The sequence below is a fragment of the Tenrec ecaudatus genome, chromosome 1 (genome assembly GCF_050624435.1).
Source record: "Tenrec ecaudatus isolate mTenEca1 chromosome 1, mTenEca1.hap1, whole genome shotgun sequence".
NCBI lineage: Eukaryota > Metazoa > Chordata > Mammalia > Afrosoricida > Tenrecidae > Tenrec > Tenrec ecaudatus.
In genome coordinates this window covers 311,069,342-311,089,281 of record NC_134530.1, presented here as the reverse complement: position 1 = coordinate 311,089,281, position 19,940 = coordinate 311,069,342, and the positions used below count along the sequence as shown (strand labels likewise).

The window sequence follows — 19,940 nt, the reverse complement described above, 5'->3', positions numbered from 1 at the left end:
ACTGCTGCTTCTGCTTGACGGATCCACTGGTGCCTCTTAGTTGGCTTTGGGAGAAGCAGAGAACACCCTCACTTCCCATGGTGCAGGGAGGGATCGACTCGTAGTACATTTTCTTCCCACATCAATCCTTTTCTTATTGACGGAAGTTGTTAGCAATCCAGTTTTATCTGGCCTGTTGCTCTTGTAACCCTTGCAGGAATGTGGTGAACCACTAGAAGTCACGCATTTTATTTGGAATTTGGGTACTGAGACGCTGTGCCAGGAGAGCTGGCCCATTAGTTCCAAGGAAACAAAGATGAAGATGCTAATAATGAAGTAGATTTTGACTGCAGGTACTTCCTCCAAGAGTGATTTGTTTGTTCTTCTGGAATTCCACAGTATAGTCAATGTACTTCACCAAAACCACAATTCACATGTGCCAAATTCTCCTTCATCCTGCTTTTCCACTGCTCAACTTGCACACGCACATGAAGTAATGGAAAAGGCCACGGTTTGAGTCAGGCACACCTTCGGCATCAAAGAATATGAAATGAATAAATCCCTTTCAACACTTTGAAGAGCTCTTCTGCAGCAAATTCGCCCAATGCAACGTGTCATTTGATTTCTTGACTGATACTTTCATGGGAACTCATGGGTCCAAGTGGAATGGAATCCTTTGACAACTCCAATCTGATTGGTCCAGTTATAAAGATTGGTCATTATCCTCTGTGGAAAAAAGAATACTTTTTTGTACTTATATGTTAGGTTTTTAAACATGTTATTTTGTTTCACAATACTGTGAAGACTGTTTTGCAACTACCTACATGGAATATTTTGATATTTCACCCAATGGATGCCCTCTACTTCATTTAACTTGCCTAATTAATTTGGCATTTGTTTTTGCTATCTCACAAGCTGTCTATAATAAGCATCCATTTACATATAGCTATATAGATTTGTAGAAAATCATGGTGGCATAGTGGTTATGAACTGGACTGCTAGTTGCAAGGTTAGCAGTTCAAACCTGCCCGCTGTTCCTCAGGAGAAAGATGAGGCATTTTGCTTCTGTACAGACTTAGTTTCAGAAACCAAAGGGACAGTTCTACCCTCTTCTATAGGTGAAGAGTCAGAATCAACCCAATAGCAGTTTTTCAGATATAGATCTGTAGGGCTATGTTCATAGAAGTATTATTAAACGAAGATGATTGGGCTAAAGATTATGCATATTAAATGTAAAAGACACTATTTTAAGACCATCACAAAAATAGCTATAATTTTTAACTTTGCTACTGAATGAGTTTGATAAAGCAAAATAATCAATGTATTTGGGTATTAATGTGATTTTTTTCAGGTATATGTAGGCCAGCTGTATTTCTTCTGTAACTTCCTGCTCATACAGTCCCCGTTATATTTGTAAAAGCTCTTATAACATGATTTAAGAACACTTGTCTATTATAGTGTATATTTTCTGATTGCAGATGTCAAGGATTTAGTATTTTATTTGAGTCAACACCTGTGAAAACCAAACTCACTGCCGAGTCAGTGCCTACTCATAGTGACCTTGTAGGACAGGGTAGACCTGTCCTTGTGTTTCCAAGCTTGTTAACTCTCAACAGGAGTAGAAAGCCCCATTGTTCTCCCAAAGAGTAGCTGGTGGTATGGAACTTCTGACCTTGTGGATCACAGCCTGTAATCACTAAGCCACTAGTCGTCAATAATCAAATGACACATCATATTGGGTACATCTACTACAAAAGACCTCTTTTAAGTTACAGAGGTATCATGTTGAGCAGTAAGGTATGCCTGCCCCAGGCCATGGCATTTTCAATTGCCTCATGTGCATGTGAAGAGTGATGGAGAATATTCAGCATACCAGCGCCTAGAGAAAGGCATAATGTTTGGTAACAGAAATACAGCATCCAACAAGACTGCAAAATTTGTATGATTAAACTTGTCATGGAAAAATACTCAGAATGCTCCTTCGGAGTGAGGACGGCAAGGCTCGTGTACTTTAGACATGCTATGGAGGGTTCAGTACCCGGGGAGGACATCAAGCCTCAAAGGCGACGTCAGGAAAGAGGAAGACCCTCCTGGAGAGGGACCATCACAGTGATGGCACCGGAAAAGGCAGTGTCTTGTGCTTTTGTAGATGACTCCAAACCAACTTGAGGGTACCTGGGGACATGGCAATCCCAAGAGTAAACGGAGAGAAATTTCTGAGCACAGATCTGGATGGTTAGGGGTGGGATAAGGAAGACGATCGGGCTCATTTGGGTTACTGCTTGTTAACAGCTTTCCCTAGGCCCACAGAGAACTTTTAATTCCCCTGCACCTCACCTAGGTCAGGCCTGTGCCAGCACATGAATGAATATGGCGTTTACTATTGCCTTAAAACTGCCATTGTCAATAAAAGTGCTTTTAATATATAAACAACTTAATGCTATGTAAATATGTGTTCAATCTTGCCAAATCTGTTACGTGCATGTCCTATTGCCCACCGTTTCTTCCCTTGCTCTAGCTTAGAGAATATGTGTACATTTGTACAGAAACGTTTAAGAGACTTTGTGGTCACTTTAAGCTATCGTCTCTCCCTCTGATGCTTGTGATGCGGCGGGGACGCTCGGCACCCACAGCTGAGAGCAGCCAATGTTTTCTCCAGGTTTCCACTCACTCTCTGCGTCAGCAGCAGAAATTCTGGTAACTCTTGAGATGGTCTGTTGGTTATTCCCATTAGGTAACTAAGAGCCACCTACATATTTATCCTGTTCTTGAGTACAACACGAGCTTATGGGGGGTGGGTGGGGGGGATATGCTACTCTTACAGTGGAGACAAAAATGAAGTTTTTCAGGACAAAGGTTTATTTCAGAATTTAGGGAAAACAAAAACATTAAAGCATATGAATACAAATACTGAATACCAGTGTCTCATTTGGTCTGAAACCTGGAGTTACTCTAACTACTTACCTGAGGTAGATTTAGGTTGGCACTGCTTCAAGAGACCCTCCATCCATCCCAGAAGTTACCTTCCAGTTGTGGTTACAGGCTCCCAAAGTGGTCCTCTCCAACCTCAGGTTATGCTATATGAATCACACCAACACTTTCTTTTAAAAAGTCCTCAGACCTGTTTTATACCCTCACAATTTTGAGGGATGGTCCAGCCCTAAGTTATGAAGATACAATTATCAGTGAGTTTAGCTGGAAGGGGCAAGTCATGACTCTGCAAATTATACCAACCTTGGCCCCTTTTCCAAGCTCTAATGACTAACAAGGGGTCATGTGGACTAATTCCCATCAGCACCACACCATACCCCCCAATCCTATTTTAAGTATTACAATCGTCAAACATATGCTAGTGATAGGCATGATTTTCACCAGAGAGAAATAAATACATCTTGTGTGTCTGAGCACACTGGGCAATTTTTATGGTACAAGTGTTCATGAAAATCACTGAAACACAGCCTCTCAAATAAACTTTCAGTCTGTCTTTTAATAGAAGAAAAAAAATCTAGAATTAAATTCTTGATTACTGTTGTGAACTAAATCCACTGGCGCTAAAATGATGATGATCATCGTGGGTCAACAGTAGTAAGGGATTAAGAACCAGTCATTAGGACCAACGCTTAGGGCCAGATGCAAAGTAGCACTTTCCAGGAATTCAAATGACAAGGGCCTTTCACTGGACTCTGCTAAAAACCAGAATGAAAAAAACCAACAAACCACATCTGAAAACTCAACACTAGCACATTCTATTCACCCCACATTCTGCAGGAACCTGAAACATTTGTATTAAGTCTTTTAATCTGAGAGGATAAAAATCCCGAGGTGTGCATTTAGACTCCTGGGTTAATTACACTATTTCTAAAGAATGTTAATGATGATCATAATTATTCTGTTAAGTTGGAAACAAGTCTTACCCTTAAACCTCTGAACATATTTGCCAATTACATACCCTATATTGTGAATGACAGCAACTCTTTCTCTGAGAATACAAGGTATTCTCTTTCTTTGGTAGAACTAGAGCAAGTGTTGAGTTGTGGGGCTAGATTTGGTGTAGGCAGCAGGAGAGTGGTGCTTTGTGGAGTCAGGGCAGTCAAGTTCAGAAAGTCTGGTCCCTCCATTAATTTGCATCCTCATGTGGTCTTTGTGCCCAATCAGGCTTACACTTAAAAAAAAAAAATCACATCTTCCCCTAAGCAGGTCAACAGCTGGCTACATGTATCTATCATTAAAAATAATAATACATGGTTCATGAAGTTATTAAACTATAGATACCAACAACCAAACAATTATCCTGGAATTTGCCCTTGTGAGTTCTGGAAGGGTGAAGATCTGGAAATATTTCAGAGAAAAGGAAATTTTTTATGGTTACGTCTCAACTCACGCTAAGTAAAAACTGTTTATGAGGTTGACCCTGCAAAGGGGAAACTATTAGGAGAGATTTTTCCAGGATAACTACGCTCTAGTCTTACTGCTTCTCACTGCAAAGAGTCCCCATGCTACTATCACACACACTAGTCCCCATCCCAGTAAAGGGAAAAGAACACAGGCAAAGTCAACCTAGTCCTTTTCCCTATCAGTAACACGGCACACCTTCTAGCACACGGTTAGACCTTGCCTTTACTGGGTTTTTGAATTAATGAAAAAACAATAGTGAAAGCAAAGCAATCATTAATTGGTTCAGATAACAAAAAAGCATGTTTACCTGAGTTACCTTTCAGGCCTATGCTGACCTGCCCTAGCTCCTCAGAGAAGCTTCTACTTTAAAAAGACAAACAAAGGTTTCCATACTGATTCCATGTCGTCGCCTCTACTGTGTTAATGAGGAAAGTTCTTTTCATATGTATTATATGTTACACTCTCTCACCCAAAATTAGATTTCTCACTGGAGAAAAATTCTCTGCAGTGGGTTCTTTGGGGTCCCAATAAGGGCTTCTAGCAAAGTTGTTGTTGGTTTTTTTCAGGCTCAAGGTCTTTAAAAGGCTGTTTGTTTGGTTTTTAAACTGATGTGAGTTCCCTGGTGTTCCATAAGAGCTGTCTACTACTAACACAACAGCTTTTCTCATTCAGGCTTTTCAGGTTTTCCCTCAAACCAACAAAAAAAAGTATGTTTTTTAAAAATTCAAATACAACTAGGCTCTCCAACCAATGCTTCTGCCACACCCAAGACAAATACAGACTCTGTTTGTTTTTTTTGACAGTATACATTCTGACGGGTAAGAAAGTCACGACTTGTACTAGAAGCGTTTCTCCCACTTGTTGGGACTTCTCCACAGCATATGTCTTATGAGATATGCACAGTGTCTGAAGCACGGCGGACAATGAGGGCCTTGACAAGGTGTTCTCCCGTGTGAATTCCCTCGAACCAAGGGCTGTGATATAAGGCTCGTATTCACTGCAGGGCAGGTTTCCCACTCATGGGAAACCCACTGTAGCTGAATGTACTTGAGTTTGGACTAAAGGTTTTCCCAAACTCAGAGTATTTGTAGGTTTCTTACTGGAGAATGAAAAAAGTGTTCTGTTACAGCAGCTCTTTGGGCAAAACATTTCGCACACTGCCTACAATTGCTGGGTCTCTGTTCCTCACCGAAGTCTGAGCTCTGAGAAAAGTCTGTTTCACCACTGAAATAGGCCTAAGGCTTTTTATCTTAGTGCGTTCTGACATGTAAATGCTTTCTTTGTAAGGTATTTTAACTTTGTGTCTTGTCAAGACATTTGTGAGGCTTCTGAAGCACGGGGAGGGCTGAGCTCAACACGTTTCTCACTCACATTACGGAGATAGGGTTTCTCACCAATGTGGATTGTCTGGTGTTGAAGAAGTGCCGAATTCTGGTGGAAGCTTTTATCACATACACTGTATTGATAATGGAGCTCCTCTGTCTGAGTCCTCACTTTCTGTTGGGCAACAAAGTCCATGCCCAGAATGAAGCCACCTTCACAGGTTGACCACTGATGCGGTTTCTCTTCCATGTGGATTCTCTGATGTACAATAAGGTCGGAGCTACAGTCAAACGTTTTCTCATAATCGAGGCATTTAAAAGTGTGAGTGTGCGTTGCCTGGTGTCGGATTAAGTTGGCACTCCGAGTAAAGCTTCTCATACATTCCAAGCATTTATACGGCTTCTCACCTGTATGGACCCTCTGGTGCACAATAAGGTCTGATTTCTGGCCAAAGCACTTCTCACAGGCCCCGCACTTATAGGGCTTCTCCCCAGTGTGAACTCTTTTATGCACAATGAAGGCTGAACGGTGTCGGTAACTCTTCTCACACTTACTACACTTGTAGGGGCGCTCCCCAGTATGAGTTCTCTGGTGGCTAATAAGGTCTGATTTCCCACTAAAAGCTTTTTCACACTCCAGACACTTGAACGGTTTCTCACCTGTGTGGGTCCTTCGGTGCCTTATGAGGTTTGTACTTCGACTGAAGCACTTATCACACTCACTGCACAGATAAGGTTTCTCGCCTGTGTGGCTTCGCTGGTGAACAAGCAGGTCTGAGCTCTGACCAAAGTTCTTGTCGCAAATGTCACATGTATAGAACTTTTTACCTGCATGGGTTCGCTGGTGTCCGGAAAGGGCTAAGTGATGCCAAAAGCTCTTCTCACATTTGCTACATTTATAAGGTTTCTCATACGTGTGGATCCTCTGATGTGAAATAAGTTCCGAGTTTTGGATGAAGGTTTTCTCACACATATCACATCGATACGGTTTCTCCCCAGTACGGGTTCTCTCACACATAAGAGCTAAGTTTTCACAGAAGCTTTGCTCACATTCAAGGCACTGGCATATCTGACCATCTATTTGAGTAAACTTATGCAAATGAATAACAATCTTTCTCCCCTTGTGAGGGCACACATGATCTGGTTTCCTTGTTTGAGTTCTCCGATTACAGCTCTCTTCTGAAGTGTACATCTTCTATGGCGCTCTCCTAGGGGGTTTCCCACCGGTCCTCCCGACCCATCATTGTCTTAACAGTCATTTTCCTGATAAGAACTGGAAAGGTACATTGTCCTCGGGCCTTTTAGTCATGGGTAGTTCACCTCTACAAGTTTCCAGCATCGTATGTACTAATTTCTTATTAGTATTTCCAAACCTGTGAGGTAAAACAGAAATATTATTAATACACCCATAACTAAGAAAAGAAGCCTTAAACTTTAAAATCGATGCAGAAAAGTCGAAAAATGTCCATGGAATCGCTAAGTGTCCTAGGTTTGGCTGGGGTTGAATGTTATTGCATTTTCTCTTTGCTGATAGACAACAGATGCCCAACAATTCATATGAGGAAAACACCACAAGGATCCTTTCTTTTATTAACCTGGTTGATCACCAATTTGGAGCTCCTCTAAAAAATCAGGGCAGGTTAAAGAATTGGTCTGCTTGTTCACGAAGAAAGCAAAGCAAAGGGCATTCACCATGCAGACCTCTGCAACCTTTGTGATAGAAAGGCTTGAAAGGAAATGGCCAGTGATTACCAAGATTCCCAATGCGCAGAGAGAACAGACAGATCCTTATGCCTCTGTCATCTACTTGATGTGTCTTAACCATCTGGCATGCTCGTGTGTAGAATGGATTAGGATTACGAAATACCGAACAGGTCTGAGTTGAACAGCAAATAAGTTAATCTCTGTAAATATCATGGAGCAGATGCCCTCACTTAGTATCCATGAACTCCTAACCTATGACATTTAAAAACAGAATGCGAAATGTTTAATGTATGCACACCCAAAACTCCACTGCAGACTCACTCTCGAATCAATTGTGACTCATACAGATCCTACGTGGGTTTCTGAGACCGTAACTCTTTACAGGAGTAGAACGCCACAACTTTCCCCTATAGAGCAGCTAGTGGGTTTTGAACTACTAACCTCGAAGTAAGCAGCCTAACAGACAACCTACTCTGCCACCACAGCTCCTATGCATGCACATAGTTGTAGCTTACTCAATATCTGCTGAGTGTAAATGAAATCCCATTGAAGCTCTACTTTTTCCTTGTTAACTAGTAAAGAAGAGGGGCAGAGTGTCACAGGAGTTGGGGGGTACTCCGTTAAGATGCAGTATAGTAGGAAGAAGGCACATCTCAAAATCATGAACAAACTAGCTTACCTAGCATGTAGATGAAAGAAAGGCCGTGTCCACTTACTGGTCCTGAGAATTTACTTTTTTCAAGGCTACTAAAGGCAAGGGTACAATAAGGGTAGAGGCTTACATGAGAGAAACTAGTACCAGGTCATTGTCAGTTTCTTAAAAATGAGCCACAGTCAGAAAAAAGTTTCCGAAAGGAGGTTACCATGTGAAATCCCTAACACTTAATGCTAAAGAAAATAATCAGAATTTTAAGCCAATCCATACGACTCATATGGGGTAATAACGGTCAGTAAGGAATCTATAAACCACCTAAACAATTTTTAGTTTCCATCATGATTGTTAACAGCATTGAAGGAAAGAATTCTGGCATAAAATGAACTGTGTGCCCCAAAATATGTTTTATAAATCCTACTACAGAGGAGAGGGAGAGGGAAGAGGGAGAGGAAGGAGAGGGAGAGGGAAGAGGGAGAGGGAAAGGGAAGAGGGAGAGGGAAGAGGGAGAGAGAGAGGGAGAGGGAGAGGGAGGAGAGGGAAGAGGGAGAGGGAGAGGGAGAGGGAGGAGAGGGAAGAGGGAGAGGGAAGAGGGAGAGAGAGAGGGAGAGGGAGAGGGAGGAGAGGGAAGAGGGAGAGGGAGAGGGAAGAGGGAGAGAGAGAGGGAAGAGGAAGGAGAGGGAGAGGGAAGAGGGAGAGGGAGAGGGAAGAGGGAGAGAGAGAGGGAAGAGGAAGGAGAGGGAGAGGGAAGAGGGAGAGGGAAGAGGGAGGAGAGGGAGAGGGAAAAGGGAGGAGAGGGAGAGGGAGGAGAGAGAGGGAAGAGGGAGAGGGAGGAGAGAGGAAAGAGAGGGAGATGGAGAGGGAGGAGAGGGAGATGGAGAGGGAGAAGAGGGAGAGGGAGGAGAGGGAGAGGAAAGAGGGAGGAGAGGGAGAGGAAAGAGAGGGAGAGGGAGAGGGAGAGGGAGAGGGAGGAGAGGGAGAGGGAGAATAGCCAGAAGTAGGAAAGGGGGGAGCTAGAGAGAGAGGGACATTTGGCCACAGGGCAAAGTGAAGAAAGTCAGAAAGAGAGAGGGGGCAAAAGAATCCCGTATTAATGAAATTCTGGGGCAGAAATAAAGTATTATGTTTAAAAGGAGCCTGGGCTTCCCCGATTGGCTGTGGCCTCAGCGGAATCATGAAGGTTTCTGTGAGAAGTGCTGAGAAGACTAGGTGTCACCTTCAGCTCCGTGGGGATGGAGAAGGGGTTAGAGACGCTGGTTATAGCCGAGAACCACACAGTTACTGCTGGACTCTAACTTCCCCTAGAGTTCTGCTTCCCACTGTAGGTATGAGGTTCTACCATGGAAAAATTCAACAAAGCTGCCATTGTATACAAAGTCAAGCAGTGGCTAACTTTACTTTTAAATCATTCAGCAAATGAGATCCGTAAAACAACAAAACAAAACCCCAAACAAAATAGCTCCAAATTATATTAATGTCATTTAAAGTTACAGAATAAACTGCCATTCAAAAAAAAAGAAATGATCTGATTCAGAATAAAGATACTAGGTCTTGACAAATTAACATAAAAATCCTTCTACAGGGTCACTCTGAATTGGAACCAACTTTATGACAATGGGAAAATTTTACTATACCCATGGCTATAATCCTGTTTGAGGAAATGGTTTTCTTTGCTATATTGAGGTAGTGAATGAAGCTCTTTTGAGATATGTGAGTAGATTAAACCAGAAAGCAAAAGGACAGGTGGGGAAGCTAGGTGCCACTCCACAGGAGCTCTCCAAGGACCAAGCAGCAGAAGCTGGAAAGAGACGAGGACCTTCCCCAGGGCCAGGCAGAGAGCCACAGCCTTCCCTTTTAGCCGGTGCTGTGAACGCAGACTTCAAGTCTTCTAAACTGGGATAAGATAATACTGCTTGTGACATTTCTGTTAGAGCAGCGCTAAATGCTTAATACTAAACACTAGATAACGACCATTAAACCTCAGCGATACACAGAAATTGTAATGACATACTAAGACATTGTCCTAAATGCCACAGGACCTCAGGCAGTTCATATCTAAAGTACAGTAAGGACTACAAAACATATATGGAATTACATTTCATAAAACCACCACTTCAAAGCCAGCCACTCTCCTCCACTGAAAGGCAAGTAACCATCTTGATTTTGATGACTGTAAATATTCGACAGTCCAAGTTGACTTCTAGGAGTCATATTCAAATAATTAAACAGAGGAGCTCCATGGAATAAAGGAGTAGACAGGGATAAGCACACAGAAGCAAACCCATAAAACTGTTGTGAGCACCTGCGCTTGCCCTCAACCGGTATACACATGGATCAGCTCTTCATTTGCATACGAGACCTGGTTAATTGACAGGTAGACCTCTGCCCATGCCCTCACACTGACAAACAGGGACCATATACACCATACACATGCAGGACAGACTCAAACCAGATTGATTCTATTCTGTTGGAATCACAATCCACAGAAAATGGACTAGGATTTATAGCTTGAACGAACCAAATCACCCAAATCAACAAACATTCACCCTGGAGCAGCAGTTCTCAACCATGGGGTCGCAACCCCTTTGGGGGTTGAATGACCCTTTCACAGGGGTCACCCAATTCATAACCGTAGAAAAATTATAGTTATGAAGTAGCAACAAAAATAATTTTATGGTTTGGGGGTCACCACACCATGAGGAACTGTATGAAAGGGTGGAGGCATTAGGAAGGTTGAGAACCACTGCCCTAGAGCTTTTGCAGGATCTCTAGGATCAAGTAGCTCAAAATATTTAGGACACTGGCTTCCGGTTGGGCTCTCGATGGAAGATTGAATTTTGAATGTCCTGAGAGGTCAGACTGCCGTCAGTATCTTCCTGTAGACATGACCCCTGAACATGGACATGGACATGGCCATCATAAAATGGAACTTCCAGATTATAGACAGTGGAAGATAGAAGGGACACCATTAGAAATTGTCCAGGAGAAGCTGGCTGCACAGGGGCTAAGAGATCCATGGGCCGCAATGAAACTTGGAGATACATGGGTGGATTTTCAAATAATGTTTCCTTTCTTGGTGCAATATTAAAAGGATTCAAATGGGGATTTGCTGCCTTCGTGATAGCTGCAGGAGCTGAGTATTTCCTGGAGTCCCCGCATAAAGATAAGAAGGATCACTGAAGCTAGTTCCTGAAAATTGATTAGTGACTTCTTAATCTATTATAGAAATAAGATATCTATACCATAGCCTCCTTCTCGGTGTGTTTGTTCATTAAATAAAACAAGTAAGATGCCATAAAATTTAAAAATATATATATTTAGGACATTAAAGTAGGGTATTAAAATAGCCGCCATGAAAAGGCATGTCTAATGCCAGGAATTAAAAGCAAGTTGGAAATGTAGTGGAATCCATAGCAAAGAGCAAGAGTAGCAAACAAATGAAAACACATTAAAGAAAAGACAACTCGATTTCTAAATTCTAAACGAATTCTCTTTAGAATAAATGCTTTATTTCAATTTTTAAAATGCTTACATTTTTATAAAATGCTTTTGTCAGATGTGAATTTTCAAAAAACCCGTAAACTTTCACATGAATTATTCTATATGGAAACCTATGGGCAGAAAACTGATACATATATGGAAAAGAAGGAATTTTAGGATGGCATTTCTGGAAGAACTGTATCTCCAGAAGAAGAAATATATAAAAAGATAGTAAAAAAGATAATGTTAGAGTAAGCAATGGTAGCTGAAGAAAACCAAATCTCTCCACACATGCTTAAAACATCAGGAATGAGAAGAACAGATGTGCTCCACAAAACCCACACCTACACCAACTCCCGGCTAGTTCACTCTCAGAGGCTGAACTGTGAGCCACTGATGAAAGATAAATGTGGGCAAGAGAGGAGAGGAGCTCTCAGTTGGTAAGACTCATCTCAATTTCTATAAATGAAAGAGAAAACTCACCGTCAATACAAAAAGATTGAGTTCTGATTCGACCGGAACATAAGGGGGTGTGGGGGGAATATGTTGAGGACACAGAATTGAGGAGGCAGACCTGGAAAGAAGGGAGCCAGGTCTTTTGGAAATCACACAGTGAAAGAGAAAAGGAAGAAGAGAAAATTGAAGATGGTTCAAGCTAAAGTAAAAAAAGAAAAAGGCAGATACCCATTTCCATGCCCCTAACCCTCCAAATGGGCTACCCAGTTCTAAAACAAATCTTTATCACAATGATGGATGGGTGCCAGTAAATTAGGAAATTTGTTGCACATGATGTTTTGTTAAAAGAGTAAGGCAGGAAGGACAAGTGTCCATGCCCCAAATATATCAGCACCTCTATAAAACAAACAATATTAAATGTGTAAAAGTTAAAGAGGATGCAAAAAGCATAACTTACCTAGTTAAGAAGTAAACCCTGACTACTAGCTACAAAAGTATGGTGGTTCAGGTCCACTCAGAGGTACTTGGAGAGAAAGGCCTATGGTCTACTTCTAAAAATCAGCCATTGACAAATATGGGTTGCTATGGGCTGTAATCAACTCCACTGTTACGTGCTAATAGATATATAACTAAATCCAAACTTGCCACCATTTAATAGTGGCTAGCAGGCCAGAGTGGTACTTTGAAACCACCCGCCACTACTTGGGAGAAAGACAAGGCTTTCTGCTCCAGTAAAGAGTTACAGTCTCCAAAACACACAGGGGTAATTCTCCCCTGTACTATAAGGTTGCTATGAGTCAGCATTGACTCTATGGCAGTGAATTTGGTTTTTGATTTGGAAATCTGTAGGACAGCTCCTGTTTTTTTCCTGTGAAGCAGCTGGTAGGTTTGAACCACTAACCTTGAGGTTAGCAGTCCACTCACTAGCAAGGATCCTTAAATATCTCCTCCCATTTCTGCCGTCTTCCTTCCTCTCTAGCCCAATCCACAATGCTCTATTCATATAGAAACACATCTTGGTATACTACTTACCATAAAGACTCAAGACATTCTTCCCTTTAGTTCCAAAAGGTCTCTAGTTCAGAAACATTCACAGGGCTTAATTCTTCTACTCCTACAGGAAAATCAATAACGTAGATGATGATTTTGTGAAATTTATGCTTTTATAGGAGATGGGCATTTAATATTTGCTCTTTTACGACAGTTTGGTCAGTAACCATTAACCGCGTCTTCTTTCCAATTTTGCTGACATTTTTTATTTTCTTGTCCCTCCACACCTTGCTATAGACAAAAAACCAAGAATTCTTCTGGATAATAACTAAGCTTAATGACTAAGTTCATAACAAAACCTGGAACCCTGTTTTAATTTTTCCCCTTAGGCTATAATTTTTGTAATCACCACTTCTAACAAGGATCCATTTTGTTTGTTTTGTTTTTCAAGGATCCAGTCTCGAAACACTTACATCTCAAGATGTATACGATAAAATGTATAGAATACAAAGCTATATTTAACTCAGTTTCCAAATATAGCTGTGGGGTTAACCCAGATTCTCCGTACAGGACTGGAACAATTAATCCATGCATTCAAGATTGGGTGGGAAGGGCAAGCTCCAGTCAACATCCCTGGGCTCCACCCCCAACATGAACTAAAAATCCAGGGATGTTGAGTGGTTTCCGCCCCCTCCCATATATATATATATCTTAAAGTGTTCATTTTTATTATTTCCAGTAAGTACACTAAGCTGTCCCTCCACTTCTCATTGACTGCTTTTGGTACTCCGTCGGCTGTCAGGTGGCCTAGGTGCCGCTGAGCCACGCAGGGCTGCTTCATCAGCCGCAGACCGGGGGTGGGGGGTTCTCCGGTCCCACCGTCCCCGCTCCCCGCCAGCTAGGGCCGCGGGCCGCGCCTCTCTCGGACCCAGAGGGCCGCGCTTACCCAGGCCGCCGCCGGTGCCGCCCCTCCGGCTAGGGTCAGCACTTCCGGTTGCCCTCCAGACCCTCGGATCTGGACTTCCCGGCGGCCCGAGGCTCCGCAGCGGAGGCCCAGATTAGGGAGAAGAAGGAGAAAAGCGGACCTGGGGGTGCTAACGGGGACGAAGAGCTACAACAGGGTCCCAGCAGGGGCCTGGGGACGGACCGCCCGCTGGGCGCCTTGAAAGCCGGGAGGGCCAGCTACGCCACCCCCCTCAGCCGAGCCGGGTAGCGGCTGGCGAGGCCCCGCCCCCGCAAACCACGTGACCACCTCGCTGCTGCGGCCGGCACGCTGCTCCGGGCCGCTGGGCCAATAGGGACGGAGCCTCTGGAAAGGGGCGGTGCCCGCGGGCGCCGGCGCTCGGTGGGGCGCTGGGAGTGCAGGGGTGGAGCCCAGGGGGGCAGCTAAGGGGAGTCTCTCTGGACAATCCTGTCTAAAGACGGCGCCCCTGTTCGGTTTCTGACCCGCGTTCGCCTGGCCCAGGGCAGTTAAGAGATAAATCAAGCCCAGGGTAGCATCCCATACAGGGATGCCGCCGACTCTGGGAAAAACACCAGCGGGTGGAGGAGAGATGGAGGATGTGCAAAAAACAGGATTTGGAAGTACAGCGCAAGCGTTCTGTCACGGAAGAGGTGGCGAGCCTGATGGAGGAAATGCTTTGAAAGGGGCAACGGCCTTGTGCGGATGTAGACTAGTGCTTGGAGGAAAGGGCTGCTCTGGTTTCTGGAGGTTACCTGACAATTTAAGATTGTTTTGTTGTTGAAGTCATGAAGAGTAATGATCTACATTCCTGGTGGAGTGGAGCTGACATTGTGTTTAAGGTGAACAGTTTATCCTCCCTGTTCAAAGTTTCAACGAGAAATAGGTTTCTTTCAGGGACTTGGGTGGAGAGCAAATGTTTTGAGAATGATGAGGGCAATGAATGTACAAATATGCTTTACACATGGATGTATGTATGAATTGTGATAAGAGTTGTATGAGCCCCTAATAAAACGATTAAAAAAAAGAGAGAAATAGGTTTCTTATAGAAATAAGGGCACCTTATTTAACCAAAAGTAGAAAGATGAGGCTTTCTACTGTCCTAAGGAGTTTCCGTCTTGGAGTCCACATGACAAAGCCCCGCCCTGGAGGTCACTATTAGTTGGAGTCGACTCCACGGTGGTGAGTTGGGTTTTTTTTAAGTTATTTAATCAATAGTGTATTATGAAAGGTAAATCACTGCATTAACGGTTCAACAGTTGCAATCCAATAAAATCACCATTCTTCACCAATTTCTCCGGACATGTCAGACTTTCCAATTGAAGTAAAGCCAAGAAACAAGAGCATAAGAAAGTGCCCCCCAATGTCTTGCCACAGATAGAAATTAGGAAGTTTTATATTCTGTAACAGAAATCATGCCATTTACATTCTAACTCATAATCTAGTTGGGCACTAGACACGAAATTTTTAAAAGATTAGTTAGACGTATGCCTAGTTTCGAGGTGTCAAATCTATGAGGCACATTACTAAGAAAGGTGTAACTTTCTAATCCACTCAGCAAGAACTTAAGCTCAGGTTCCTCCTCAATGTACTGCTCAAACATCCACAACAAACCAACCAAAATAGGTTCTGATTTGCCATCTCTGGGGATGAAAGACAGTTCAGTTAGGATATGTACTAGATTTGTGGAAAATACCATCAGAACACTGCAAGATGTGGGCAATTCTTCTTGGGGGAGTCAGGTAAAACGTTGTGAATAGATAGGCAGTCCACGACTGATATATATGTTGGTTCTCTTCCACAAAGTCTTCAGGGAGGCTTTTCTTTTCTGGTCCATTCTCCACCATCCATCAGTGTGACACAAAAAGGAATGTAACATTCTAGCTATCACATTCAAGCTTCAGGCAGAAAGATGTAGAAAGAGACAAGAAAGGGCAAAGGTTATGAACCAACTTGCTATGAGTCAAATTGACTCGATGGCTATGAGTCAGAATTGCTATGAGTCAGAATTGACTCGATGGCAGTGGGTGGCAGAGTGATTGAGTGTTCCATTGCTAATGGAAAGATCAGCAATTGGAAGCTTTCAGCTGCTTCATGGGAGAGAAAGATGAGGCAGCATGTTTGTGTGAAGATTACAGTCTAGGAAACCTTATGGGGACAGTTCTGTGAGCTATAATTGGCTTAATGGTAACGATAATAAATAATGTTTTATTTTGAATGGATTGGCCTTTCCTGCTGACAGTGCTACAGTGGCCACCACTATCTGAGGACTCACGGAGTGTCTGATCAAAAGCAAAACAACAAACAAACAAACTACCTGACCCAAAATTCATTTTATAGCCGTGGAGGAGCAGAATAGATCATATGGTCATGGAATCCACTCATTCTTCCACCAACTATTAGCATGTCAGCATTATCGATAGCCCTGGGGCAACAGCCTAGAGATGCTATGTTGTGAGAGGAGACCCTATTTTTCTGAGTGCAATATACATGTTCAACTGGTGTCCTTGATATGATGCTGTACCCCTAATAGGTGGAATATATAGGTCTAGGAACTAAGGGGTAGAAGCAGGAGTGGTCCTGCTCCCTAACTCTTCCAGCAACCTAGTTAACATGTGTATTTTGTGTCCCTGCACTGTTAGGTTTTGTGTGTCTGGAGCTGAGATTAAAATAAAAAAGAACCAAACTCACAGTGATCAATTTGATTCTGACTCATAGTGACCCTACAGGACAGGGTAGAAGTGCCCTTGTCAGTCTACTCTCTCTGAGAGTGCCCTTGTCAGTCTACTCTCTCTGAGAGTAGAAAGCCTTATCTTAGAAGAGAGAAAATGTTTGGAAACTGACCGTGGTAGCAACTGTACAATTACGCTTAACCTAATTGAATTATGGATTGTTATAATATCTTATGAACTCCCTATAAAAGATGGGAAAAAAAGCCTTAACTTTTTCACTCAGAATGGCTGGTGGTTTCAAACTGCTGCACAATGCAGATCCACTATGCCCCCAGGGTTCCTGAACTGGGACAGGCAAACCTTTTCAGGAAAGGATGAGTTGTTAATGAATATTTCAGGTTTTATGGGCTGTTATGTATTGAATTGTGTCTCCCCCTAAAATTAGATCACCTTGATTGCACCATGATTCTCAGTAGTATAGTAATTATGTAATGATCCACCCCCCCACTCCCACCATGATGTGCTCTAATGTGATCAATCCATAAGAGGATTAAGGGTGTGATGAAGTACGTTTAGTCCCATCACAACCCTGATCCAGTAAGGGAGTTTTCCTGTGATGTGGCCTACAACACCTGTTAGCTTACAAGAACTAGAAAGAGAAAGAAACAACCAGTAATTAAAGCGATATACTACCATACCATCAAGAAAGAAGAGCAAGGAGTGAAGAAGTTCTTTGGACCTCAGGTCCTTGCACTATGAAACGTCTAGCTCTGGGGGAAGATTAATGCCAAGACACAGGAAGATCCCTAAGGAATGTCAGACCTACAGATGCTGAAAGGAGACAAAGACCTTTCCTCCACCCTTGAGAGAAAGAAAGCCTTCCAGAGCTGGCTCTCTGATTTTGAACTTTTAACTTCATAAACTGAGAGAATATATATATATATATATATATATATATATATATATATATATATATATATATATATATATATATAATTTCATGTCAACTTGAAAATGAGAGTGGAGGAATGGAGTTTAGCTTGTCAATCAGGTCACAGCCTGATGGTGACTCCTTGTGCGCTTGGCCTCATAAGGAAGGTCGTGGGAGCCTCCCCTCCTCTCTGTGCCTTTATCTTATTGCTGGTGGTCCCTGGATGCTGCTAGAGTCCTGTGATGCAGGCCACCACCATTGGATCCACAAGATGTTGTACTCACCAGCCTGTGGTATTCCTATATTCTGCATCATTGCATGTGATTGCGTCAGTCTGAAGAGGGTCTTATGGACTAGGATGGACTTGAGCTGGACTGGACTGGGATGTTTGCTTGACACACGGTTCTTGATGTAAAGCCCTTTCTTACACATATATGAGTGTCATGAGATTTGTTTCTTTAGTCAATGCAGCCTAACACATGGAACAACCTGAGGACATTAACTAGGTAATTATATAATAAAAGAGAAACAAGTCACATTTTTTATTGATTACAGTCTAAATAAATAAGCACTTTTTTGTAGTTGTTTGTTTGTTTTGGCCAACGTAGAGCTAATAATGAGAAGACTGGGGTTTGGGGGGCTGAGGTGGGGGTGGGGAGATATACTGTTTTGCATAATTGACTTCAAATTTAGTATTTCCTATTATCAAAATTTATTTAAAATGTTCATCTGTTGGTGCTGATCTGTAATGAGGTTTCTCATATGAGGGGGCTTCAAAAGGATCATATTTTAAAATCCAATTATCTTTTAATTTCACTTTTTCACAAACTTCTGGAAGTTCCCTCATATTTCATCCGTGAAAATGTTTATTTACACAGATCCCCAAACCAAAAACAGAGCTCATTCAATTAAGAAATCAATTAGTACAAGCAACAATTCATGGGTTGCTGCACACAGTTGGACTATAAACTCTTCATATCAAAAGTGCCCTAAATTCTATGCCATTGAATAAATTATTGCTGTTATTGATGCAATTACCATATACTCCAGGGGAATGATTGACATGTTGCTCTTTTTCGTTTTGTTGTTGTTGTCATAATATAACAACCATGAAAGCAAACCAGAGTTGTTCATAACCCCGTGGGCAAGCAGATGACTTCTAGGCTCCCACTTAACTTCTAGCCCCAATCCAAGAACAGTTAGTTCTTAAATTAACCTGGGTACTCACCCTTATGAAGAGATCACTGAAGATAAGGATGCTACAGCAAAGTGTGGTGAAGAAAGCAGATGGTGCCCAGCTATCAACTGGAATCAGGACTGGGGTCCATAGAAGACTATGGAGGACAGTAGGAGCCCAAAATTCATCTGCAGGCTATCTAATCTGATCCCGTCTAGCCACAGGCAAGGGACTAAATCAGCCACAGGCAAGGAGATCCCCTCTAGCCACAGACAAGGGACTAAATCAGCTTAACTATCAGAAAGAGATTATTGTGAACATGATTATGATGGATCGAACTATGTTTTTTAAAAAATTTATTTGGATCGAACTATGTTACAATGATATTTGATCAATTGACCTCCCTCTAGATCCAACTTGAATTTGTTCTAGGCTTAACTATTTCTTGTTTGTTCCATAACAGAATTTTTTCCTCTGGTTTTTAAAATGGTGCTCGTTATCTTTTCTTTCATACTCTTCTTATTTTTATCTTTATATTATGATTATTAATTTTTCTTCATTCCCGTTCATTTTGTTTTTCATTTTTTGTGTTGGGTTTTCCAGTTGGTGAAGCTCAGAAGACGTGAATTCAAAGATACAATAACTGATGCAATGGATTATCAGGGGTGGCATGGTGGAGAGGGGGAGGGGAATTAGGGAGCAAACAATGAAAGTCGGAAGGGGGAGGGACCCCTACAACTGATTGTAATGACCTATATACAATTCTTAAAAAATAATTTATTAAAAAAATAATTTATTATTAATTGGGATTTAATACATATGTCATATCATTCCATAATTCAATCACATAGAGTAGAATTGTACAATTGCTACCACAATCAGTCCAAACATTCTTTTTCTACATCGATTCCTTGACATCAATCCTTTTATCCCACCACCACCATTGTACCCCCTTCCCCCCAAACCCTTATTCTATTTGCTGTTCCTATAGGTTCATTAATCCTGGGTTTCATATACTGAAAGACAGAAAAGCATATATAACACAACTTCATAAGGGTGACCTCCAATGCCATAACACCTCTGAGAAACACCCTAATATGTACAAAGAAAAATGAAGCGAAGCAAAGCAATACAAACCAAAAATACAGACAATTTTGGAAACCTAATCAGGGATGCCTTCTCTTTTTTTTAAAATACTTTTATTGGGGACTCTTACATCTC

General features: G+C 42.1%; 1 protein-coding gene and 1 pseudogene across 1 annotated transcript; one reads left to right on the top strand and one right to left on the bottom strand.

The window, feature by feature from the left end:
* Positions 1-2,815: 2,815 nt before the first annotated feature.
* Positions 2,816-14,202, bottom strand: ZNF322 (zinc finger protein 322). Its single transcript, XM_075532938.1, has 3 exons — positions 13,925-14,202; positions 13,021-13,102; positions 2,816-7,069 (listed from the first exon to the last, which is right to left on the bottom strand). Exon 3 carries the CDS (start codon positions 6,886-6,888, stop codon positions 5,683-5,685), a length of 1,206 nt encoding a protein of 401 aa, XP_075389053.1. The 5' UTR covers positions 6,889-7,069; positions 13,021-13,102; positions 13,925-14,202; the 3' UTR covers positions 2,816-5,682.
* On the top strand, positions 10,889-11,298 carry LOC142427942 (NADH dehydrogenase [ubiquinone] 1 beta subcomplex subunit 3 pseudogene; annotated as a pseudogene).
* Positions 14,203-19,940: the final 5,738 nt, after the last annotated feature.

Excerpts from the sequence above, each read along its gene's own strand:
- ZNF322 (XM_075532938.1), bottom strand. The coding sequence starts at position 6,888 with ATGTACACTTCAGAAGAGAGCTGTAATCGGAGAACTCAAACAAGGAAA.